Genomic DNA, 27,294 nt, shown 5'->3' with positions numbered 1-27,294 from the left:
GTAAGTAATGGAATGTATATGACCAAAAAAACAGAAATGGAGGGCAAGGAGTGTCTGAAAAAGGGGGCAAGGAGAAGAGGGGTGGGGAGTGAGAAAGGACAGCTAAAGTGCACATAAAATACCATACTGAAGCTCCTTACTCTATACACTAATTAAAAAAAATAACCAAAAGTATCCTCTCCACTATGACTTAGATTCTTAGCTGGCATCATTCTTGCATTTCCTGGGACTTTCCCTAGTACCTGGTTTCTCGCTAATCCCATGATGGCTCCCTCTTTCAAAGTGTCTCTTTCTTTGTTCTCCCTCTCTGTCCTTCACCCAACTCAACCTTCCCAATCCCCCATGTTCTCCCCCTCCCCACTCCCCTTCCCCACGCCCCTACTACCCTATATGGGAGTCAATTACATTGAAACTACCATGCCCAGATTGGCCTTGTGTTTGCAATCCCCCTGCCTCAGTCACCTGGTGCTGGGATTGCAGGCATAACATGGATTTGCACACTATTCATAACAGCAGTGGTTCTTGGCATTTGGATGGAAAATTCCACACAATACACATGGCCTATCCTGCACTCTGCCACACAGAATCCTGGCAAACAGAACAGACCATGTTCCACAGGGGACTAGAATGGCTGGCCCTCTCCTGTTCGCTTGAGTCCTCCTCCTTTTGCCAAAGCTATTTTTCATATTGTAATGAAGGTTCCTGCTATGCCTTCCCTTCTACCTGAGGGTATTTGCCATGTGTTCTTTCTCTCTTCTCAGGGAAAGGGGCGAGGCCCTCAGTGATTCATTCAGTTATCCTAGTCTGGGCTGTACAGGGGTTGGCTGAATCCTACACGCTCAACAGACAAAATTCAGGACTGAAAATAGCATCCACTTGGGCAGGAAAGAGCTCCAAGAGTGTACACACACACAGGAGTGACCGCTTCAAGAAGCACCCGTGTGAACTCTCCATTTTAGAGAACTCTCTTTGCTGGAGAGCCCATCCAGAGAACAGGCTAACAGCATTCACAACAAGAGCTCCTTTTACGTACAAAAGCATCTTTCCAGAAACCTACTCACAAGGCCCAAGCCCTCTTTCCCGTCCCCAGAAACCAGGTTGTTTGCCCTGAAAAGCCATATTCTTTCCAAGTTTGGTGGTACAGATCTGTCAACCCAGCTACTTAAGATGCAGAGACATGTTCAGAGCCTTCCTGGGTTACAGAGTAGGCTCAAAGACAGCCTGGACTTAAGAAGTCCCTGTCAGACACACGCACGCACACACATACAAGCATGCACACACGCGTGCACACACATGTACACATACACGCACATGCACTCACACACACAGAGGACTAGAGATGGAGTTCACTAGTAGAACACTTGCCCAGCACGCCCAGCTTTGTGTCTCAGTGACATGATAACATGGAACACACAAGTCAAGACTTCTCTAAAACACAGACATTTGAGGACTCAGAGTGACTTAGGTCAACCACAGACGTATAGTAGGCCTCCCTTTCTCCAGGGTTCCTTTCCCCAAGTATTTCTCCCTAACTTCTTTTGACCTCAGCTTGCCAAGGACTCAAAGTGGGCTCCAGGGGCACACTGATGAATAGTCAATGAGACTCTCAGAAAACTGGGGTCTTCGTAACAATCACACAATTGGAAAAAGAAAAGTCCCATCCTACACACACATCTGAATCTTCTAATTTCTGAAAGCCCAGACAAGGAGATATAGCTTGGGGCCTGATGGGGTAAGTAGCTATTGGTTTGAAACTCAGATAGGGTGGGGATAAAGCCTGGCTTTTCCACCTCAAGTCCCTCAGGCTGCTCAGTTTCTCAAAAACATTTCAGTCAAGAACGTGAGAGTTAAACTCATTGTGGTGACACATACCTGTAAATCTAGCACTAGGGAGCCTGAAGCTTGAAGACTATGAGTTCAAGGCCAGCCTGGGCTGCACAGTAAAACCTTGTCTCAAAAACAAAAGAAAAAATAAAATGTAACATTATTTATTTTTCTAAAACAATACTGTGCCAGGAACACCTAAATTTCCACCTTCAGAATAAAGCACTATGTGCCATCGTCTAGTTTTAGTATCTAATGCTGTGATAAAACACCATGACCAAAATCAAGTTGCAGAGGAAAGGGGTAATTTGATTTATACTTCTGCATTGTAGCCTGTTATTGGAGGAAGGGAGGACAGGAACTCAAACAGGGTTTGAAGCTGGAGGCAGGTCATGGAAGGGTGCTGCTGACTGGCCTGCTCAGCCTACTTTCCTATAGAACCCAGGACCATCAGCCCAGGGATGAAATGAAATGCTACCCTAATTAGTCTTAATAATAAAAACCTGGAGTCAGATATTGGGGTAAAAGCTGAAAGATCAGAGAAGCAGAGCAGCCACCACTAGAGTTCTTACCTCTACAAAATCCTCAGACCAAAGTGGGCTCCAGGAATCCTGACTGAATGCACTAAGCTCCTGTCTCCTCCCACACCTTATAGTCCTCTCTCCACCCAGTCACATTCCTTCCTGTCTGCACTTCCCAAGTACTGGGATTAAAGGTGTGAGCCACCACTCCCTGGCCTCTAAGGGTAACTAGTGGCTTAGTTCCCACACACTTTGTTTTTTATAGCATAAACAAAGTATCACCACAAAGGCTCATGAAATGAGTGCTTGAACTTCACTGCCTTTCGCAGTAGGGTTTGTTCATATCTTAATGGGTAAACTGAGGCTCAAAAAGACTCTGTGAAGTGCTCAAATGCAGGCCTCGGCTGTTAGATCCAATCTGACTCTTGGATTTGGCTGACTTCTTCTATTACATGATGTTTCATGAGGCACCAGACTGGCTCAGAAAGAAACATACTGACTTATGCTGTCTTAGAACTGCACACATAGTTTTCCTTCTGGGTAGAAATGGTTGTTCCTTACTGCTGTCTGGCAAAACGAAGAGGGAGCTTTAGATCTACCTGGCAGTCCTGAGCCAGCAAGGGCTTTCATTCTGTCTTACTGGCCGGAACACACAGAGCTTCACTGGGATGCCTGTAGGCCTCCTTTTTAACTCTGTCACCTTGTCACGGGGCAGTTTGACCTCAAGTTGCATGCAGGTGCCATAGCTTATATCCGGTCTGTTAGCTGAGCACATGCGAGGACTAGATGTAAAGATAAGCCCTGTGACTCATGTTGACATTAACCTGTTAGATGAAAAACTACTTGGAACATACACCGAGGACTGAACAGCCAAAAAATGATCCCAATCTCAGATCATTGCTTAATAAATGCTTTTTACACTGGTGTGGGGTGAGGCAGATGCTCTGTAGTTTCAGAAGAAACTAAGGGTCTGAAGGATGGCGAGGCAACCCAATCTCAGGAGCCAAAGGCTTCCCTCAAAATGACCTTTAAAAAAGGCTTAAACACCCCAAATATTAGAAGACATACCCAGCGCTTAATACTGTGAGTTAAAGATGGTAAGACAACTACCAGCATGGTGAATGCTACGTAAGGGGTCGAGGGCATCTGTGAAAACAGGGAGAAGAGGGTGTAGAGGAGCCAGGGCCTCTCCCAGGAACTGCTAAAACTGAGGAGGCCCAAAGAGAAGAGGGAAGGGCTCGGTTTAAATTCCTGAGCATCATCAAACAACACACTAAAATGCAGCCTCACTTCAAACCTCTACAACTTCATAGTTTTCCCTTTGCAAATTGACTGGGGGGGGGGGGGCAGACATTTAATTCCTTGACAATCAGTGTCCTTACAAATCCTGTGACCATGGTTTCCAAGGTTTTTTTTTTTTTATATTTTAATTTTTAAAGAAATGTTTTATGATTTAACTTTATTTTATGTGCATTGGTGTGAAGGTGTGAGAAACCCTGGAACTGGATTTACAGACGGTCGTGAGCTGTCATGTGGGCGTTGCGAATTGAGCCCAGGTCTTTCTGGAAGAACAGACAGTGCTCTTACGCACCAAGCCATCTCCAGGCTGCTTTCCAAGGATTTTTACAATTAAGCTGGAAAGCATTTATTTTGCTTTCTGGGTATTTAAGTATTTTTGCTCTTTGCAATTTGCCACCAGTATTACCCCCACCAACCACCATTTCCTGCCAACATTCTCTTAGTTATAAATCTTAGACATGATGCCTTCATTCCCCAGCGGGTAAAACAGCAGTGACCCACAGAGCTCAAGGCAGAGGGAAGCATGTGTCTGGGGAGGGAGTTCCAGGAACCAAACAGCCTCAAGTTGCTTGTCATAACCGAAGTTGGATCCCTTCACAAAGCAAGACAGGTAGTCACTGCAAAATCCATGGCCTCTAACATCCTTCCGTGAAGATTGACTGAGAGCTTCAGGATGGCGGGGCACACCCAGACACAGCAGCGGGAAACACAACTGCCCTTACTTTAAGACCAGCAAGCCACCCTGCTCCTCTGTCCTAGCCTTGGTGACCAGGTCATCAAGGGGACAGGTAAGAGCACCATGTGCTATCACTGGGCTGGGTACTTTCATGTTTAACAAGTACACCATTTCCTCCCAAACTGTAGCAGAGAAAAACTCACAATCTAACCAATCTTAATAGTTTTTGAATGTGAGGTTTCTTTGAAGGGCTGGAGTTTGTGGAGAGAGGAATAAAACCTATCCTGAGCCCTCCGGGAAGCCAATGTCTGAATCACCTAGGATGTTTTCCAACAAGTACAATCAGGACCTGTCCTCCAGGTTGGGTCAGACCGTCTTGACAAGCATAAGGCAAATATGACAAGGACCTAGAGCAGTCCTACACCCAGCACCCCGACAAAATGACAACTTCTGTTTGAGAAAGGAATGATGTGGCTTATCTGTCAGATGTCAAATACTGATAAATCATTCCGCTCAAAGGACTTCTTAGTTGTGGCCAACAACAGCACATAAAGGCCTGGCCTGCTTCCTGACATTGTCACTGTTAGTCACTTCTGAAGAACAGGCTGGGGTCACCTGAGTGTGTAGTTCTGACTAAGTCCTGGCCTCTGGTCGTTACCTGGATGAGTGGAAAACAATGGAGACGTAGGTTGGGCACAAAGACCATAGAGCTGAATCCCCGTTTCTCAGACCTGCTACAACCACATGCTAAATCCCCAAGTCTCCAACACAGAGGCAACTCTACATCTTCTCACATCCTTGATTAAAGCCCAGTAAATCCACGTATTCAGCCTACCCTGCTCCCTTCTCAGCCGGGTAAGTCATTCCTACTACATCACCAAAACTTCAGAATCCCTTTCTCCAGTGGACTCCAGTGACCTTCTGTACTTAAGAGTGGCCTATAATCTCAAAAGATAAACTCACTGCATAGCTTTGTGTCAACTTAACCAAGGCCAGGATAATCTAAGAAGCGCAAACTCCGAGTAAGAAAATCTCTTGGATTGATTGGCCTGCGGGCAAGTCTGTGGGGGCACTTTCTAGACTAAGGGCTCACATAGGAGGGTCCAGTTCACTGTGAGTAGGGCCACCCATGGGCAAGGTAGTTGGGAGTCCTGTAAGAAAGCAGGCTGAGCAGAGCCAGTAAGCAGCACTCCCCATGGTCTATCCTTCAGTGTCTGCCTCCAGGTTCCTGCTTGAGTTCCTGCCCTGACTTTATGACTAACAAAAACCCTTTCCTCCCCAAGCTGCCTTTGGTGACAGTGTTTTATCATAGCAATAGAAACCAAACATGATAGGCCAAGACAGCCAAATTCCCATCTGCCCAGACAGAATTCAAACACAGAACTAAGCACTTCCAAAACAACTCCTGGTGAGTAGAGCTAGACCAAGACCAGAGTGGACAGCAAGAGCCAAACGGCTCCAGACAGCAGCCGGCAGATGACTCCGGCTTTGAAGAAGGGCGCTGCTTTGAGAAACTGAAAAAGGACCAAGAATGGCTGTTTAAATAAACCCTGTGTTTGTGGGGGTGCAGCCTTGTGATCATCGTATTCCAGAAGCTGAGGCACTGCAGGTCTGGACTATTTACTAAGATCCTGTCCAAACTGGGGGGTGGGGAAGACCTTTCTTTTCAGTATTATATTCACCCCTGCTCCCAGATGTTCCAATTCCAGAAGTAGTTGTCACAGAGGGCTGGAACTCACCAGACACTCCAGTGTTTACAGACAGACATGTCCTCCCTGCTGCTTGCGACAATCTGCTCGGGCTCCTACCCACTCCCTGATACTGAGCAACAGTACTATTTCCAAAGCAATATGAAAAAACAGGAGGTCCCCATCGGAGAAAACCCGGCAGGTTCAAAGCAACATGGCTACTTTGTTCTGTTTGAGCAGGTCTGATTTAAAACAGTGATCTCAAAAATATACGGTAGACGCGATTCTAAGATGACCAAACACTAATTCAGAGTGTCATACTGCCTAACCATAGACAGGAGGGGTGCCCAGGTGGGGCTGCTGGACCACATACTGTTTCAAGCTAACGTTCTCTGATGGAGGAAGGTAATTGGTTAATTATAATAAACCAACTGCTTGGCCTCATAGCTTAGAACATAGGTGGGTGGAATAAACAGAATAGGATGCTGGGCGGAAGAGGAAGTGAGGTCAGACTCTGCTCTGCTCCCGGAGAGACCCAACAGCTCTGCTCTCTGGAGCAGAGACACCAGGATGGACAGAGGCTAGACTCTTCCCGGTAAGCGCACCTTAGGGTGCTTACACACATCATTAGAAATGGGCTAGTCCAGGTGCGAGAATTAGCCTGTAAGGGCTAGAGTTCATGGGCCAAGAAGTTCTTAAATGAATAGTTTGTGTGTTGTTATTTCGGGCATGAGCTAGCCAAGCGGCCGGGGTGTTGGGGACACAGCCCGCCGCTCCTATTTCAACAGTTCTCTCCAGCTGGTGTCCCGAGAGGAAGTCAGATGCAGCTTACATGTCAAGGATTTGACACAGCCTTGCAGGCTCGAAGACGAGGGGTCAAGAGAAAGCGAATGCTAGCAGAGCTCACAGGTTCGAGGTGTTGGCAGCAGCCAGAGGAGAAATGGACGTCAGTTCCACACCCTGAGATCTGCACTTTTCCCCAGAGCCTTCAAATGAGAGCCCGAGGGGCTGGCACTGTGACAAGCACCTTGTGAGATGTCCTGTAGGGACGCCAGCCGCACCTGCCACTCTGCTGACCTACCAACTCTGGGAGGGTGAGCGAGTATTGCTGTAAACCGTTATGCACCAACAGAACATGACTATAATAACATGGAAAAGTCTGGGCTCAGGGCCTCGCCCAGAATGTCCTGGTGGTGTTCCTCAAGGTCAGATCTGCAGCTCTGCGTCTTCAGTCAGCAGCAAAGGACACTGCCCTTTCAATGAAAAGGAAAGGGTCCTGAGAAAGAAGAGCGAGGCCAAGGCCACCCTGACTTCAGAAGCCTGTCCCAACAGGGAAAACGGCACTGGTCCCATATCGTGTACACATATAGAATCTACTGATGGGGGGGCAGGGATCTGCCATGGTCCTGGGACCCCTGCACATTCTCATTGGTCTCTGCCTAAGTCCCTTCTCAAAACTGTGCAGTAAGCAGTCTTGAGGGTTGAAAGTCTTTTCAGTGGAATAAAAGAACAGACCTGCTAAGAAAAAGAAGAGTCCTCAGCATCCGTGTTCCTTGCCTGTGATGCAAATTTTACTGCACACACACCTGCCCAAGCCCCTCTCCTTCTACAGCAGGATTTGGCAGTAGGAAACTTCAGATGAAATATATATGCTGCCTGTTATGCTATAAAGTTCTGTCTCTGACCCAGGACTTTGATAGCTAGGACTCTGCTGGCTTCCATGAAACAGGAATATTAGCTTAAAGTAGGAAAATCCCAGACCCTGCTTGTGATGTGATGTGGGAGTGTCATATATCAATCTGTTGATTTCATTGGTTAAGTTATAATAAACCAACTGCTTGGCCTCAGCTTGGAACATAGATGGGAGGAGTAAACAGAATAGAATTCTGGGCGGAAGAGGAAGTGAGGTCAGACTCTGCTCTGCTCCCAGAGAGACCCGACAGCTCTGCTGGAGCAGAGACGCCATGCTCAGCTCTCCCGGGTAGACGCGATAGCTCTGCTCTCTGAGGCACACGCGATGAAGATGGATGTAGGCTAGAATCTTCCCGGTAAGCGCACCTTGGGGTGCTTACACACATCATTAGAAATGGGTTAGTCCAGGTGCGAGAATTAGCCTGTAAGGGTTAGAGTTCATGGGCCAAGCAGTTCTTTAAATGAATACAGTTTGTGTGTTATTTCGGGCATGAGCTAGCCAAGCGGCCGGGGTGTTGGGGACGCAGCCCCGCCGCTCCTATTCCAACAGTGATGGCTTTAAACCAGATCTAAAGTTTTTGCATTATAAACATCAAATAAAAAATCCTTTTGAATTTTCTTATAGAAATAATTTACACTCTAGTGATATTAGAAGAATAAAAACAAAATTTATGCCATACCTGGGATACAGAAAACCTCTAAAGACACCCATAACTGTCCTCCCCCATCCCAACCTTGCAAACACAGTGTACCAGATGAAGTTCAGCATGTGCCCACACAACTTGTTCTCAAGATAAGAGATAAATGCCCCAGCCCCCGGCATCCTCAGGGTTTGTCACGATCAACAGAGGGCTTCCACACTCTCTGCAGCATTGATCCCGCACAAAACCACAGTCCAAAGACACAGGAGAGTTCTGGCTGCATGACTGCTTCCTGAGGCCCTCCTCCAGGTGAGCTGGGAGGCTCACAGCGTGGACCTCTAAGGAATGCCACTGTCACTGGAGAAGCAGCTGGAGGTCACATGGTAGAGATGTCTTTTATCTGCACATCAGTATTTTCAGTGGTAAATTAGTAATTCAGCCCTCAGCTTTACGAGGCTGTCCTGATCAGGATGGACACATCTGGACTTGTCCCTTTGGTCCTTCGCAGTTTCTGCTTCGTCCATACACAACGGAGCCTTATGCTGCAACAATGTCACTTGAGAGTCTTGCTGAGGTTAGAGAAGCCAATACCAACGCAGGTCATCAGCACTTTGTCCCCACCCTTGAGTTCTTCACCGCACGGCTTTGTTTCAATTTTAAACATAACCTGGAAAAAGCTCTTCAAGTGCCGCAAAAATTCTATCCTAAAAGAAAATAATGAAAACATTCATTTTAAAAGAAACTGCCCTCTTAAAAGCCAAAATTTTAATTTTTGAGAATAAGAAGACTGAAACTAAAAATATCTAATCAAAACTGCTTAAATATTCAAAGGCCGCCAGCTTCCCAAGAGGACTAGAGCAGCCTGCAGGGACACACGACCCAGCAAGGTTAAGTTGGCTGGAAACAGAGGCTAAAGGTCAGTGCAGACACCCAGCCGCTTGGTCCCACACGCTTGTTAGAGGGGACATAAATAGGGAGGTAACTTTGAGTGGTCCGCACAACATTTACCTCCACGAGTCACAGCTTCATAGGGTAAAAAAGATGAGCAGAGACTATTTCTGAGACTGAATTCCAGAACTGCCTTCCACTGTCTCGACGATATTTCCTGAGTGTCTCTATTAGCTACGGGCACTGGTACTAGGGCTCCTGCAGTCAAATGCAAGGATGAACAAAGAAATGCTTCCCCGTGACAGTTTCCATCTGCTGGCACACACTAGATAAGTAAGTTCAGTTTTAACAACAGTTACAGGATTTTAAATAAAGCAACAGAGGAGAAGGGAGGCTGTGGATGTGGCTTGTGGAAGAGCCCTCGCCTGGCAGAGGGAACAGCTGCATTTGTGCACAGTTAGCAGGAGACAAATGGAAAAGAAGGCACCAGGAAGGAGCTCACAGTGTACACTGTCAAAGATTCACGAGGCTTTCTTACCATTCCTGTAAGAGAAAGAACAGCGTTCCTGTCAAGGGGACCTGAGGCTGCAGTTTTTCAGGTGGGCTGCAGGACCTCAAACAGCAGCCCTGATAAGCTCAGTATGACCTGGCTCACCTGGAACATTCACCAAATACATAGGAGGTTCCTAGGAGTTGGAGGAAGTGTCCTCCTGGAAAAACCTAGACTCACAGCACACGCAAACACATGCTCTCCTCCGTCCTTTACTCTGTGCTGTCAGAGCAAAGGGCCAGGAATCTACTACTCCAAGCATCCCTGCTGGGTCTCATCAAGCAAGCTGAAGAAATACCGCTAAGAGAAACACCTGTTCATCTGCAATAAAGCAAAACGCCGCCTGTGGGGTGCTGCTTCCTGACCCAGCCAACCTCCCTAGCAGCCACACAGTTCTAAGTGCACATGGATTGCCCAAGGAACTTAAAAAAATACTGATTCTGGACGTGCACATCAGTGGAACAGAACTGAGGGTCAAGAAACAAACCCTCAAATTTAAGGCCAAGTTAACAGCTTGATCAGGAAAAAATTACACAAATGATATGGGAATCACTGATTATTCACAAGCAAAGAACTGTGCCTACCTCTTCCTCCCATCACACACAAAAATGAACTCAAGCACTTCAAAGGCCTCGGTAAGAGCTGAAACCATAGGGTAAACCTCATTACTGTTAGATACTGAGCAGTTTAACAACCGCTGCCAGAAACACCAAAATCACAGCAGTAAGAGAAAAGATAAAGAATCACTACATTTGAGGAAAGCAATTAAAACGACAGGCAAAAGATCCAAGTAGAATCCCCTTAAAGAAAAGTAAGCAGCAAGCACGTGAAATGAGGCTCTGGATCTCCTGCCATTCGGGAAATGAAAAGGCAAAACCGCTAGAAGAAACCACCTCATGCTCAGCTGGACGGCAGCGCTAAGAAAGCCACACGGTCACAAGCGTGGTGGAGCGGGAACAAAGTACTTCACAGGCTCTGAGAGCAATGTAAAGACCACTGCCCCTCAAAGTGAAGCAGGAGTTAGGTATGACCCACCACCTAGACACACGCCTGAGAGAGTGAACAGCCACACACACAAACATCTGTAACAGCACTGTTCATAAGAGTAGAAAGCCACCCACTGATGAGAGAATAAATGTGTTAAATTCAATGGGATGTTACCCAGCTTTCTATAAAGTGCTATGTTACGTAGATGCTACAACATGGACAAGATTTGAAAACCGTGCTAAGTCAAAGGTGGTCACTAAGTACCACATATTATATGACTTGTTTTCTATGAAATGATCAAAATAAAAACCCTATTTCTGCAGGGTTTAGTGGTACATGTCTTTAATTCCAGAACTTGGGAGGCAGCGGTGGGCGGATCTTTATGAGTTTGAGGCCACCCTGGTCTACAGAGATCCAGGACAGCAAGGGCTAAACAGAAAAACACTGTCTTGAGAAAGCAAAACAACAACAACAACAACAAGCCTCCATTACTGAGGCAGAGAGCTGGAAGAGTGGGCAGAGACCACAAATGTGTACAGGGTTTCTTTCCGGGTGATAAAAATGTTCTAAAATTAGACTGTGGTTATTCAACTCTATGAGCATACTAAAAACTGTTAAACTGTACACTGTAAATGGGTAGACTGTATGGCCATGTAAATTATACTAAGATATGGCTGTTTAAATAAATACAAATTTATGAGATTTTAAAAAAATGTACTGATCCTGGGTCTTAGCGCTTGTCAATTATGTACAAAAGTAAGGATAAAGCCTGCAGCGGTGAGTAATAAGCCTCCCCTGCTTCTGATCCCGTCACAGCAAGGGAAAGATACCAAGAGACTAGAGGGTGGCTGAACAACTCACCCCGTCTGAGCTACCTGGCATGTCACAAGAAAGGAACCAATCACTAAGCTACCTGGTAGAACCAGAGCTCAGGGAAAATCTACTTTGCTGTCCCTCCATCTAAAGACACAGGCTTCATTTTCATAATCCAAGCCCACTGTTAACTCTTCCATGGAGCCTTTCTCAGCAGTAACACCCATCTGTGTGATTTTTCCCTCCATGTGGACTTCAGTGTTCCCGGCTTACGAACTACTTGTTACTGTCACAACTGTGCCGACCCCTGCACACGTCACCTACGGTGCATACATGACGCTCTCTGTGCTACTGAAGGGACTGAATAACGAAGTACCAAAGAGAACTGAGGAGTTAGGTAGGAGTAACTGAGAAATGACTTCAACATTCTTGGTCACTAAAGGAAGTCAGTTCTCCCCCTGCTGGCTTTCTGGTCTTACTGACCATGGAAAACATTTTCTTTTTTTTTCTTTTTCCATCCCCTTTCTCTATCCATCGCACCACCTTCCTCTCTTAGAGGAAAAAGAAGACAAAGACATGACCCCCACAGATAAATAAGCCCCATCTGTGGCCAAACTTCCAGCTGGCAACAGCACAGAAAACAGCAGGCCCTCCCTCCTCTTCTGCACGCCAAGGGGAAACTTGTCCCTCACTGCTGTGGTGTACCAACACGGGCCTGAGGCAAGCATCCCTCTGGGTCTCTCCCAGCTACGTCACTCTGAATCATTCAACTGTGCTCAAAAAACCAGACGCCCTCACAAGCTGGCAGAACTCCTGAGGACTTCAGCTTGTTTGGTGTCTTGGAGGGTGGGCGGGATGCAGAACTGAGTGTGTGGGCCTGTGTGTGTGCAGCCCTGAGGGATTTGTAGCTTCTGGAACAGTTGAGAAAACAAAGGCTGTTTGGGCTTTCTACATGGTCTTCTGCCAACTGCTGAAGCTGTCTGAGGAAGGCTATACCAGATGGGATTGAGGTATGTATAAGAATGGCCTTCTCTCATCTCCAGCCTCCTCCCCACAGCTTCTGTAGCTGGGGTATTCAAAAGCAAAAATGAAGTTGAAAAATAACCAGGGATGGTATTAAATCCAAACAGCTTCCTTAACAAAGGGAAACCTGACCTTAGAGCAAGGAGCAGCTTTTCTTATAGTCAGCCAATCCGGGCAACTGTAGTTTTATACAACTTTTAAATGAAGAATCTTAATTCTTCACTTGACAACTGGATCTATGACTTGCAGTGTTATTTTTTTCCCCCAGAACTAAGTGATTCAGTGTCAAAACAAACAAGACTTTTCTATGAAAGACTCCAGTCTATCTGACAAGCAGGTTTCAGAGAATTCTGGAAACAGAGATAATTGTCTCTGTAGATTTCCAAAGGTTGGTTGTTCCCACTGCCACTGTCAACAGGTAAGGACCATCTGCCCAGAGAATCCCAACAAGCAGGACCGGACAGGTTCAGACACAGCCCCTCCAAGTGCCCTGGGAAGCACAAGGAGAGGGAGCAGTGACAGGTTGGCCACTCGCTAGAGACTCAGCAGAAAATCCTGCCTCCTGCTCCACCAATCCAGCTGGTTTCTCGAACCTGGATGGGGGTCAGAGTTAGCTTCAGCGACATGTTAGGTGTAAAGGTTCTCCCTGAGCCTGAGGGACAAGATCTGAGAGGAGGAAAGACTGCTTCCCATGGTCCCCTGCGGTCAGTACACGGAAGCTTCTGCGATCGGTGTGTCTGATGCCAACAACATTTAAGCTCTACTCAGAGAATGACGTTATTAAACTCGGTTAGAGGCAACAGGAAACAGAACCAGGCTGGCTGCACTGCTGGCACACAGGAACCCAGGCTGAGTTTAGCCAACCACTCTGCATAAGCAGGTGCCATTTTATTTTACTGTAATGCAAACACATCCTAAGGCTGAGATTTAAGAAGTATGCAGGACATTGCAGGGGCTCCCAGCAGGCAGCAACGCCAATAATCAGGAGACTGTCACACAGGTGTGCTTAGCCACACGCGCAAGAAGCCCTGAGCAGCTGAGGTTTAAAAAGGCTTTTGCACCTCAGCACTCCCACACGTAAAGGAAAGAAGTCATTATTACAGTTTAAAGGGGCATGGTCTAAGGTGTGGCAAAAGCTGGAGACAGTGGACGGGATCCCAGCTTTCATGAGCTAACAGTGGGAAGAGAAGCAGCACCCCCAATAGAACTGTCCCAGTCAGAACCCCACTTGCTTTCTGTGTGACCTCGGCAAGGGACATGTCTTATCATCTAAGACGATGCTCACAACGGCACCTTCCTTGTCACTCACACAGGGTTAGGCTGAAAACCACATGAGTTAAACGATGTAAAAGGACATCTTTCTGTCTAACACAAGAGAAACCATGCCTGGTCCTGGAAACCCACTCAACTATCCAGGGCTAATGAAGTTGTGGGTCTTGGAGGAGAGGCAATAACCACCACTTTCCTAAACCAGCATTAATTCCTAACTACATCCTAACTCAGAGATAAGTATAGTCCTCACACATCAAGGGAATTTCTCTTTGCAGCAGATGGAGACCATTACAGAAAACCATGACGAATCAAAGCGCAGAGTTGTGGAACCCAGTCCCAGCTGACAGATATGACTAAAATTCTAGTACCTAACGCTTGGGAAATGTTTTAGAGGTGGGTTGGGAGAGTAAAGATTTTAAGAGCCAAAGGAGGTTCTATCTTCTAGAAATGTCAGAAGCTACACCCATAGAGTCTCACCAACACGGCTGCCTAAGCATGAGCTGGACAAGGAGAACAGACACGGTAAAGTGGAAGAGCATGGGGAGGCCCCTAAGGCCTCAGCCCTGTACAAAGACTAAAGGTAACTATGGAACGCTGAGAACAGGAGAAATAGTCTTCCCCAGGGAAGGGTGCATCCAATACCAATACCAATTGTCAGCCCTGAAGACAGATATACAAGTAACATTATACAGACTGAACAGAGTACATTTATGTATTTAGGAATAGTGTGTACACATTTATGTATGTAACAATTCACGGAAAAAGAGGCCATGAATAAAGAGAGCAAAGAAGGGTATATGGGAGAGTTTGGAGGCAGGAAAGGGAAATGATGTAATTCTACTACAATCTCAAAAAAATAAAGGAAGTAAAGAAGTAGTTTTAAAAAAATTATCGGGAGGTTGAGGCTCTCTGGCTGAGTGGCAGAGCACTTGCTTGGCTGAACAGCATATAGTACCGGTAGGGTTTGCTCTCTAGTACCAGAAACAGAAAAGAATAAAAATAAAAACCAATCAAACAAGTGCTCTACTCACAGTAAACACTACGCCTGTTAAGCAAACATTCCCTGCACGATTCTGGGGAGGAATAAATAAGAACGCACAGTTTGCAAAGGAGTATGACTAGGAGTCAGCTGCAATCTTAAAATTAAAAGATTTAGAGACAGCTCGGTAGCTAATGGACAGCTGATTTTACCTCCTGGTGCCCAAAGTGCCATGATGGGGGACGAACTGGATAAGACAAGGGGGGTCCAGGCAGGATGAGCTCCTCAGGCAGTGCCATGAATGCTGCTAACACCAGACCATCCACGTTATTGACAGAGGTTGGGAGATGCTCAACATCAGCCTCCCTGGGGGCTGCATGGCACAGACAGAACTTAAGTCCAGACAGGTCGGACTCCAAGGCCTATGCACAGACTGCCGACGCCCAGCTCTGACCTTCTGCCTCGATTTCTGAGCGTTCTAAGACACCTGATGATTGATTGTTTATATATATATATATATATATATATATATATATATATATATATATACACACACACATATATATATTTGTTGATGTTACTTCAACTCCTAGATAAAGTATGATTTCTCCCTAAACTATAAACTAAGCTTGTGGGTACAGGGTAGAAATACTGTCACCAACTGGAAGCCAGCAATATTCAAATTCCAAAGAGATTTCCTTCACAAGTCTATTATATCCAATAATATTTATTCTACTGAGAAAAACTGTCTGGCCTCAAAAAGTTCAAACATCTAGACTTTTCAAACATGTAGACTATTTTCTCAAATAGTACAGAGAGATGGAAATAGCAACCTCCTCTAGCAATAGGGAGAACAGGGCAGGGAGGGACACAGCTCCCCTGACTTCACAACAAGGGCCTGAACACAGAGAAAACATTCTTAGTCCTGGTGCTCAGAAAACTCTCAACAGAGGAATCTAAAATGGCTGAAAGACACTTAAGGAAATGCTCAATATCCTTAGCCATCAGAGAAAGGCAAATCAAAACAACTCTGAGATTCCTGTAAGAATGGCCAAGATCAAAAACACTGATGACAACTTATGCTGGAGAGGTTGTGGGGAAAAGGAAACACTTCTACATTGCTGGTGGGAGTGCAAGCTGGTACAGTCCCTTTGGATATCAGTGTGATGATTTCTCAGAAAATTAGGAAACAACCTTCCTCAAGACCCAGTAATAATACTTTTGTGTATATATCCAAAGGATGCTCAATCGTGCCACAAGGAAATGTGCTCAACTATAGCATAGCTCAACACAGCAGCATTGTTTGTCACAGCCAGAATCTGGTAACAACCTAAATGCCCTTCAACCAAAGAATGGATAAGGAAAAATGTGGCACATTTACACAATGGAGTACTACACACCAGAAAAAAATAACGATGTCTTGAATTTTGCAGGCAAATGGATGGAGCTAGAAAACAGTAACCCAGAACCAGAAAGACAATTATCACATGTACTCACTCTTAAGTGGTTTTTAAACATAAAGCAAAGAAAACCAGCCCACAAAACACAATCCCAGAGAACCTAGACAACAATGAGGACCCTAAGAGAGACATACATGGCTGTAATCTACATGTGAAATAGAAAAAGACAAGATCTCCTGAGTAAACTGGGAGCATGGGGAGCTATGGGAGAGGGATGAAGGGGAGGGCAGAGGAAGGAAGGGGAGCAGAGAAAAATGTATAGCTCAATAAAATCAATATTTCTCAAGAAAAAAAAAAGATGTCACTTAAGACACTTCTACTGTGAATCAAACACACACAAACTGCCAGAAGAAATACATTTTTTTCCCCAAACGAATTCTCTTCTTTCTGCTTTCCTTGAGGAAAGCGAGGTTCAAAAACTGTATTACTATGACTTTAATGGCACAATAAAATGCACATGCTACTCCTCATCCCCACGATGAGTCATGGAGCCTGTCCCATTAACAGATACAGGCAATGATGCCTCTAAGGGCCCATACTCACCTTCATCTTTCTGAGATGCTAGAACTTCCCACAAGATTAAGGACAAAAGGGTCCTAAGCACAGAATGTCTTTTCTTAACATAACTCCCTTTCCTTTGTCTGTGCTTGCTTACACCTTAAGTGCTTGGGGCAGGTGGGGTATGTGTGGGGGGGAGGGTTTGTGGGGCACTTTCCCACCCTGTGAAAAGCCCCTGGGAGGAGCATGTGGCCATGCCCCAGGCCCAAATCTTCAGGCACAGATTGCTCCCATCTGGTCTACTCTTTTAAATCTCCACTCAGAGCAGACTACTGTTTTCCCAGGAGCTGCAGTAATTTTAGGTTTCTGGAAGAAGGAAGAAAATCTGAAGGATTATGTGGTGAAGGACATAGTGAGGAGGGAACAGTCACATCCTAGCTGTCTCCAGGGAGGCTGCAGACATTAAAAGATTACACAAGACCCCAGAGCCAAACTGAATCACTCCCCAGAAACAACTTCTTAAAAAAAACCTTCAATAAAACAAAAAGATAAAACATACATTCCATGTTCACATGATGTTCTGCCAAGGCCCAAGCCCTGGACCACATACATTGAGACAGTGCCTCTTGCTGTCTCCAGGAGAGCCACAAGGCCTCCACTGCCCTGGGGCAGAAGCTGAACACAGCACTGGCCAGCTAAGAAGCTGACAGCCCCGGGATGCTCACACAACCACCAGCTGCTTCATGCAGCCCCGATGGGAGGCGAATCCTGCACCGGGGTGCTGTGCTCGCCTCCTATCCCCTCTCTGAAGGCCCCAGCGCCATTCTCTTTGAGCAATGCTAACTACTAGAGTTAGAGTGCCACTCAGATTGCTCAACTCTAGGTTTCCTGGCCTGTGAAACACTTTACACACATTATCAGTGTGGCTTTTCAGGTCCTGCTCACCAGTCTCCCCTGCTGCTAAAACAGTGTATTCTCTCTCATCTTCTGTTCCAAAAAACTTACACTGCCAACTCGAAAAGTAAAAGAATCTCTTTCAAGCTTCCAGTTCCCAAAGCGCTGCCCCCAATGTGATGGCACCACCATTCTTCAGTTATCACAGTACTGTACCTTTCGGATATACAGCATCGGTACCATGATAACCGAAAAAGGACAGTTCAGTCTCAGATCTACCTGCACCCCCTCAATTTACCACCCTAGCTGACCACACACACACACACACACACACACACACACACACACACACACACACACACACACACACAGCCTGTTTCTAAACCTGATCATTTATTCCTGACTAGAAATGTTTCTTTCGCTTTGAGCTCTGTAAGTTGAGTCTTCTGGCTAGCTACTATTCTTGGAATGTGCAAATTTTTATATGTTAGCAGTTTATTTCTGCTAATATCCACCTGAAACTGCCTGAACTCACCTCTGTAACTTCCCAACTGGTTTGGTAACATTCCTACAAATTTATCTCTCCCAGCCAGCTAATATGTTATATCACTGGAAAAATAGCCCATCTGCCACAGTAAGAACGCTATCGAAAGATGGGACTGGAAAAACGTCAAGCTACATAAAAGTTTATCTCGAGAATATTAACGTAACATCAAGCACAGACACAAGACCTGCCCAATATATATCTGATACAGCTGTCACAGAAGGGCATGCCCAAACCCATGTGTGACTAAATAGACAGCAGCAGGCAAGCAGTCACAAGTGTGGCCGGTTAAAGATCAACACAAGCAGGCACACTGCTGTGGTCACAGGCTACACACTGCACACCTTGTCATTCTGTTGGTCAGAAAATCAAACTGAGGCCAAATGAAAAGAGCTTACGTGTAGGGGGAGAGTGGTCCCAGCAGCACTTTGGAAACGTCCTGCTGTCCAAGGGTCATGAGCAGCAGAACTAGACTTTGGTTGGTCGAGTCCACACATCCGCCCTGTAAACACAAACACCTAATGATTAATCATAGTACAAACCAGAAAAGGGGACCCAAGAGGTAGAGAGAGAGGAGCAGAGACACTCAGAATACCAGAGGTTCCAGAATAGTGGACTTAAAGTTCAAACACTCGTAGGTAGTTGGCCTTTTGAAAACCCATCCTGCTCAAGTTAATAAAGAACAAGAATCATTTTTCATTTCACTCAGGGAACTTTTAAGACAACAGCTCCTTTTCCATGCAAAACAGGAAATCTGATGAACAGAACTAATTGGTTCACGGCTCTTGTTCCATTTTCCTGAGCCTGACTAAAATTAAACTTTTCTCTTCCGCCTGCTTCCTAGACCGAGATGCTATTGCACCATCCTCAGCTGACTTGGATTAGGTACTGAAGAGATCTTAATACCGTAAATATGTCAGGGTCCATGTACAGGATACCATGGAAGGAGGGGTGGTGGTAGGCTACAAGATGTGAGGGCACAGACACAGGTGTTACTTGCCCAACAACAGAAGCAGGCATTTGAACCGGCCTGGAGGGATAGGCAGGCCTGGGAAAGAAGAGAAGAGCAGCATGGTGGAATGGCTCACAGCCAATGGGAAGCGGCCAGGCTCTACAGAGACACATGTACTCTCAGGATAAAGAGAGGTGCGCAGTACCTGAGGTGGGGCTTTTCTAACTGCTCACAAATACCACTGTATTCCGGGAAGGTAAGCAGTCAGAGTAGGGGCTCTGCTCACAGACAGAAAGAGACCAAGCCCAAGTTTGGAGGGAGAAACACAGACTCAGAGAGGGAGGCTGAGGAGGATGTGGGAAAGACCGCCCCTCTGAAGACAAGGAGAGCAGCTCCCACGGGAGTGCGAAGTGAGGTGAGGCGGAAAGAAAGCAGGGCAGTGGACAGGACAGAACCAGCAGGGCATGGTAACCCACAGGCAGAAGGAGCTGGGTCAGAGACTCACAATGCTGAATTTAAAAAAAAAAAAAAAAAAAAAGAGCATCTTCAGATGGGAGGGTTTTTATCACCCACATGTTACACCACAGACGTACAGAGAATTGGTCAAAAAAGCAGTGTATTTTCATCCTTTTACTAAAGACTAGAGACAGTCACACAAAGTTTTCTTAGTGACTAAAACAAATTTGGCTGAGGAACAATAATGGCTTTTAAAAGATCTCAATAAAAGATAAGAATCCAATATCTAATCCAGGATGTATGTTTTCCTCCTGGAACTGGTCGGCCATGTTTTTACTCCAGGGCTTGAGTCTGCTATTAATGAGATATGAAACCCAAACTCCAGCTGTGCCCATGGGCACCTGCTGAGCTTCTCTGGAACACAAGGTTTTTCATTCTCCCACACGGTCTACTAAAAAGGAACAGAAGTGTCCCCACAGTCAGAGAGGACAAATCAGCCACGAGGTCAGGAAATGAAGACCTATACAAGCCAACAAGTACTTTAAGAGACAGACAGACAGCTATCACCATACCTTTACCCAACCCAACATACAGACAGAACATTTAATGAAACCATGATTGAGTAACTGGTGAATCGGTGGCTCCATTACTTACCCACAAACATCTAATCATCACTTGTCTTTCAAAACCAATGCTGAAGCTGTCATCAAAAATGAGCTGATGTGGAAGAAAAAAAAAAAAAAAAAAACCCAAAGCCCTGCACCAGACCTGGCTACACAAGATTCCTGACAGGCCATGTCTTGAGGAGGCCCTCAACTTCCTGCCTCCCCTGCTCCCAGCAGCAAGCACAAGGCTATGCCATGCTCTTCAGGAGACACTCCCAGCTTTAATTAGGTTAGAAACAGCCACTAAGGACCAGTGCTTACTTAATTCTGAAGCAATTCAGTCCCCCTGATGCCACTGTGAGAATGCCGACATTCTGTCACATGACCACTGAGCAGGTTTCAATGCCAGGCTTGGCTCAGGTGAGCAACTGCAATGTTAAACAATCCTCTACTGTGTGGTCATTCTGGGGACTGTACCCATAACGTGCTCCCTTAGAAACAGATTTTCCTTTTCCAGCATCTTCTCTTCCCCCACAACCTCCTCCTTACTTTCAGTCACCTCAGACACGGCAGAGTGAAATGTGTGCTCACTTATGACTGTGTTTATTGTGCCTGTGATCAACAGTTTGTGGCCATGAAGAATGCAGTCAACCTGCGCTGCATCTACCCGGAGAACTGCAGATGCAAAATGGTAACTGGCTGAAGTCTCTCTTTCCCACTGCCCCGTTCTCACACAGCCTCCTCCATGCTGTGACGGCCTGGGTCTTCTCTAGATGGTCTTCAGTACTCTAGAAATACTGCAAATTATCCACGTACAAATCCAGATTTCTACCTTGATAAATCTGCAGGTGAGTCCATAAGAATGTTTGGTGCAGGCACAGGGGAAGGGGGAGCATAAAAAGAGAATGCCCCCAGGGCTAAAGAGGTGGCACGGTAATTAAGAACACTTGCTACTCTTGCAGAGAACCAAGATTAACCACAATACCCACACAGTGGCTGAGGGTCGTGTGTTACAGGGGCTCTGACAACCTCTTCTGGCCTCTGCAGGCACAGGTATGCATGTGGTACACATATATACATACAGGCACAGAAAATAAAAACAGATGAGGACAGAGAGAGGGAGAGAGAATGAGAAGCCGGTCTCCATCTCTCTTCACCTGCTTCTGTGTCCTGAACTTCACTCCCTTTCTCTCCTGTCTCCATTAAAACCTATTTGTTCTAGGTCCCAACAGATCTCTGCTCATGGACTAATTCAATGAACCCCTCAAACTAGTGCATTCTAAACACCTAGTGCACAAGCACAGGTTAGCTCGCTAGTGTACGTGCTTAGAAGGAATAGAGAAGGCTATAAAGACATCCGCTCCCTTCTTCAGACTGCTCCTTTCCCCGCATCTGCAGAGGCAGGGGCATACCCTGTAGATTTCTTCAAGCAGCAGCTTCGCACAGTTCCTGCCGAGGTCCTCAGGAAGAACTGCTGCTCCCTGGCCCTGGGGATTAGAGGCCAGTTCAGCGCTCAGGAAGGTACCGTTGGTAGTCTCTGCCACCAGTGACAGTCCAAAGCCTGGAGACCTAGTGATTCAAAGGCAGACACTGAGTAAGTAAAGGCACACATGGCAGCATACAGCGACGGGTATGCCTTCTTCATTAAAGAAATAAGACTACCGAGGCGCACAAAGCAGAACCAAGGCAAGAGACAAGTTTGCATTTCCAGTTAGTCTTCTAATCTCGTACTTTCTCTCTCCCTGCCCTTTGCAAAGACTCTCAATGTGTTTATAACGATCACAGAATATGATGTCAACAGGCTTCTAGGTACCGAGCATGCACCAGGGCTACTTCAGTCTTGTTGAGAAGTTACCACTGCCTTCATTTCACGAATGAGAATATGCTGGGAATAAGCAGCCTGAACCAGGTCCACTCTGTTCAAAAGTGACAAAGGTAAGTCTCAAATGCAGGCCCTACAGATTCCAGAGTCTAAGGAAGTTCTCCAGTGTCCATTCAACCCTGAACTACAGAGCCCATGCAGAACTTACTACAACCATCTGCCTTCAAGCCTGAGAAATACTAGATGTTTCCATAATGACAAGCATGAAACCAGAAAAGGCAAAGGAGTTCCACCTTTGCACTTTTGTCTGGAGACAGCACTAAAATGAGAATTTAACTAACTATGGTCAATGAGCTGGCATTGTGATCTCTGCCATGGTTTCTACAATATAACAGCTAAAACCTAATCGTCTTGTCCAGGACCACAGCTGGCTGACCACCCACTAAAGCCAAGGTTCCAGAGCATCTGACTCATATTTAACAAACATCACTCATCACTAGAGACACGTATAAAATTCTAGTGCGACATACAAGACGCCTCTGAGTCACGAGGCAAACCTGCACATCTAGCATGGAGGCAGTGCGCACACGGCATCACTGAGGATCGCACTGGCCGTTTGCAAAGCTCAGCTTCCCAACACAGAAAAAAATCATTTATTACTTCTTTTTTTTTTTTTTTAAAGTAATGACTGTGTAAGTCAAAATGTACCACACTGGGCCAATGTGCATGACGTTCTAAGTACTAACAGCTGTTACTAAGAGGTGCTGGCTCCCAGGGCTCCAGGTCTTGAACACCACATTGTAATGACCCTTCCTCCATGTGAGGCTCCATCACTTGATCAGATTGGGGCAATCCAGACATGATTTAACAATGATTTATGACCAGTAACTTGGAACTTAAAGACTAAACATAAATGAAAGTCGCATATTGCTTTTATACATAACTTTCTAAAGGACTTTGAAGCTAATGAACATCACATCCATACCCCGATCTATATGTATGGCCGCTACTCACAGAAACAGACATTATAGTGGGTCAGTGACACTAGAAAACACTATACTATAGTTGGTGGCAGGCAGCACGGCCTCCAGGCCTGCACTGTTTCCCTCCTGCCCACTCCAGTAAAGCGAGAGATCTGAGAACAGACTATCCTGGAACACTCAGCTTCGCTACCACTATCTTTCCACAGCCCTCCCAATGCCCTCCAAAATAGAACTGACCCATGGATTCCAGACCTACAGCTAAGGTAGAAGGCAGGAAGAAAAGGCCAACATTAGGAGTTACCATTTCTATCATATGCACTGAGTGCCAGACACATTGATAGACCACATACACTCTCTTTAAATATAATGTTTACAGTTATCCTGGGATACATCATTACACTCAATGAAGAATGTTCTGGTGGTTGAGTAACAAAAAGTATGGAAGTGTCAATGACCTTTCCACCCCCAGGGGGAAGGGCCAGCTCTGTGTACACATCCTTCCAGCCCTAACCTCTGACACCATCACTTTCCACTGGGCTGTGTGAAAGCCAGACTGCTCACTCATACTCATCCCCTTTCTTCACCTCAGACAGCTCTGAGGGGCTTGCCCTTAGAAGAAAAGCGACTTCTTAACCCAAGTAGATAATTGTAGAATCCAATGTTTTTATTTTCAGGAGAGAAACCTGAAAACTTTAGATTCAAACCAATAAAATGAGAAGTGAAAAAATAAATAAATAAAAACCAGAAGGGAGTGGTGCAGCCTTCTCCATTGGAAACCTCTTTTAAAGTGCACTCACTTGCCAGAGTTAACGCCTTTCATGTGGTCTGTGTAAATATAGATGTCGGGTATGAACTTGTTGAGGATGCTCCTGGCAGAGTCCACAATCCGGTTTGCCATCTGAGGGGATACGCGCACTGAGTACCTGAAGCCCAGGGTTAAGGAAGTCATGATACTTGGGTGACGGAGCAGAGGGAAGCAGGTTAGAAGGCTAGGGGGTTTATGTCATGCTGGGACTTATGATTCCACTGTCATCCAACTATTATTATTTAGCTTAATAGTTCCACATTCAATATTTCATTATTATAAAAAATGGTTAAAAGCCAAGATGAAAAAGAATCTAGACTCCTATAATGAAAAGTATAAAGTCAAGTCATATGGTGGTAGTGCACACCTTTGATTCCAGCACTCAGGAGGCAGAGGCAAGCGGATCTCTTGAGTTGAAAGCCAGTATGGTCTACAGAGTGAACTCCAGGACAGCCAGGATTACACAGAGAATCCTGTCTTGAATGTATCTGTTTGTTAAAAGCCAGCTCCCACAGCCCAACCCTGACTTCTGAACAACCCTTTCTCTGTAACTGTTCTACTCTACAGTGTGACGATGTCTGCTTCTTCAAACCACAGCCAGGCTCCCTGTGGAGACCAGAGGACACGCTGGTATCTTTGTGTAGCCAGACTGCTATAAGAAGCCTCTCTAGGAACATAAGGTCAGGCCAGATACCAGAGTGGGGTGGCCCTGGGTCAATCCCAGCCCACTGCCCAGGATGTCAACAGAGGGGACAGAGAGGCAGAAAGTCAAAGTCCAAGGAGTCTGCTGTTTGAAAGACCACAGGTTTTCCAATAAAATTTTCTATTACTTAAGAGTTAGTTACTGCATCTGTGAGGACAGAGGGGCCTCTACTTGCTGTTCTCTGGAGAAAACTACTACCCTGCTTCCTACAAGGAACCCCAGAAATGGAGGAAGAAATTAGCAGAAAGGGTCAGTGCTTGAGGATGTGGACCCATAACCCCAAATTAAAACTTTGTAACAGAGACAGACTCTCCCTGACCCTGCTTCCAAGTTGCAGTGTATCCTCTCTAGAGCTGATGTATAGATAGAGGTACAGGACTAAGCAATGAGAACAAAAACACGCTGTCTTCCCACCACCATGATAATCCATATGGACTCCAGCACAGTGTCATCTGCCCATTCCCATAAAGCTGTTCAATAATTACTATTAATAAGACACTCAATTTTCATTAGAACTAAGAAACAAATGCTGGCATGGGGCCTGGCCTGTCGCCAGCTCCTCTCCTTGTCTGGGTCCGAACACTGCTAAAGAGCAACCTCCTGGATCCTGCTGTCCAGCCTCCCCAGCCTGCTCACCCCCAACTGGAACTGCTGCCTATCTCCATCCACGCTGTCTTTACCTCAACTGCCTTCCGTCACTCTTCAGTCCACAGACGCCTCCTGAGCGCAGCCCTCCAGCCAGCACCTGACTTGAACGTACCACGTTTCCCTTCAGACACATCTTGTCCTTCATGAGGGCAGGGGCTTTACTGCTGTATCCCACACAACTCTCCACAGTTCCACTTTTGTACTCAGAAACACTCAATAAATATTTAACTTGACTCAAAGGACAAATCCAAAATGGGGAAAGAGCAGAAAAAGGGATTTTTCAGTACACAAAGAGCCCAGTTTCATCACCATGCTCTGTCCAGAATGCACTTTGGACAGTTTAGACAAACACTTTAGATCTCACAGTCTCTGGACTGAGAGGGTGCCATCTTTTTGGAATCTGAGCCTACCCACTCTCCCTAGGACAGCTCAGATGTCCCCACCCCGAGCCAACCCCAGAGCACTCACGGATCCCAAAGCTCTTTCACATACATTCTCCTTATTCTATGCTCAAGCCAACCCTGTGATGGGGCCTTACTACAGGGTACTTGGGATGTACAACCAAGAGAGACCCTTGCTCAGAGCTAAAGAGATCTGACTACAGAAAACCAAAAACAAATCAGTGTCCTCTTACCCCTCACAGGACAGGGAAAACAGAGGACAAGCGGAGGCTGTGTTTGGGCTGTACTGCATGTACATACATGTGTGAAAAAAAGACCAAAAGACTCAAAACTGGCTTCTCTACTGACAGGAGAAACAGTCAGATTGTGCCACAAATCCCAACCTCCCCGGCTCTGCCTGTCTTCCCAACCCAGCAGGCTCTCCTGCCTGCCCAGAGCTTCTGTACCTAACTCCTCCACACTGAACCATGAGCTCCGGATCAGCAGCATGAAAGAGAGAGCCAGTGGCCTCTCTCCTGTCAGGGTGGGCGGAAGGCAGCCAATAAAAGGGGACTACTCTGTAGTCACAGCTGCGGCCATCAGCAGCTCCTTCCCAGGACCTGTCTCCTTAGTCACGGACCTCAAAGAGGGAAAAGCAGCACTGGGGGTTGGGAGTAGGGGGATGAGGGGTACCAGTTAAAACCACAGATCTCCCAATGTGAGAACAAGGAGACGCTCAGTCCAAGCCAAACCAGCCCACAGAAGCAAAACCCACAGAATTAACTACAGCTTTTCCTCAGGCTCTGAAACAGGCAAGGTAGAGAAGCAAGCCTGCATTGCTTTGAGCGGCCTGGTAAATGACTGTTTGGATAACTGGGGGCTAAAGAGTTTGGTCTAGACAGGAATGTGACCCAGGGTGCCAGGAGTGCTTCCATGGGCAGATCTGTGCTAGGTTAGGAGTTCTGTCCGCTTCACTCAGGAGGAAGGGACATGGCACCTCACAAGTTATCTCCTGCCTCAGATTCCACATGGGGAAGGTTCAAAGGACATTAGTAGGGAAAGTCAGGGAGGACAAAGTTTCACCCTCAGCACTTCCCGAAACAAAACACCAACAGTTTTCTTCCATTCGATCCCTCATTCTTTAAAGCACACACACTTATGTCCGCCGGGCCTGACCTTCAATCTTGGGCTTCCAATCCCTTGACCTCTGCCTTCTCCAGAAAGTGTGGGTTCTGCCACCTTACTAAGTGATGCCCATCCTGGCAACTGCTTCATCCTGCCTCTCCACCTTCATCTTGCGCTACCCAAACCCCCTATGCCAGGTGCTCCATCCCTGGAGAAAACAGGCCCTCTTGCTCATCGGCATCTCCTGCCAGGCTGCCATCATGAAAAAAATCTCAACTTCACTGAACCCTTGCGGCTGTCACCTCCAGTCACCACCCCACACTGTGACAGCACACCTTTGCCATTCCTGTCACACCTTTATTCCAACCCCATCTCTTCCCACATCTCAATTTGAAAACTCATCCCAACCCTTCCTACCTACCTCCACAAAGTTCTACCTTGAACAAACCCTGCTGTGTGCTCGTAAATGTGAACATGCACTCTATGAACAAGAGAAGCTACCACCTACCAACGGCGTACCTACACCTGCAGTCCTTACACTGCACATGCCTACCTCAGTTAACTTC

The 27,294-nt window shown here is 46.2% G+C and overlaps 1 protein-coding gene across 1 annotated transcript in view; it reads right to left on the bottom strand.

Annotated features, from left to right (window-relative positions):
* Window positions 1-8,346: 8,346 nt before the first annotated feature.
* Window positions 8,347-27,294, bottom strand: part of Rcl1 (RNA terminal phosphate cyclase like 1) — a 43,572-nt gene continuing 24,624 nt past the window's right edge. Inside the window, exons 6-9 of the mRNA XM_050158544.1 lie at window positions 23,865-23,990; window positions 21,675-21,831; window positions 18,648-18,751; window positions 8,347-9,045 (exon numbers count right to left, since the gene is read on the bottom strand). Of these exons, the coding sequence (XP_050014501.1) occupies window positions 8,895-9,045; window positions 18,648-18,751; window positions 21,675-21,831; window positions 23,865-23,990 (538 nt within the window). The 3' untranslated portion in view covers window positions 8,347-8,894. The remainder of the gene's footprint in view (window positions 9,046-18,647; window positions 18,752-21,674; window positions 21,832-23,864; window positions 23,991-27,294) is intronic.

Source organism: Alexandromys fortis, unplaced genomic scaffold (genome assembly GCF_014885135.2).
Source record: "Alexandromys fortis isolate MF-2015 unplaced genomic scaffold, M_Fortis_MF-2015_v1.1 scaffold_10, whole genome shotgun sequence".
Classification (NCBI taxonomy): domain Eukaryota; kingdom Metazoa; phylum Chordata; class Mammalia; order Rodentia; family Cricetidae; genus Alexandromys; species Alexandromys fortis.
Note: the sequence above shows the minus strand (reverse complement) of the source record. Positions and strands in the feature narration are given on the sequence as shown.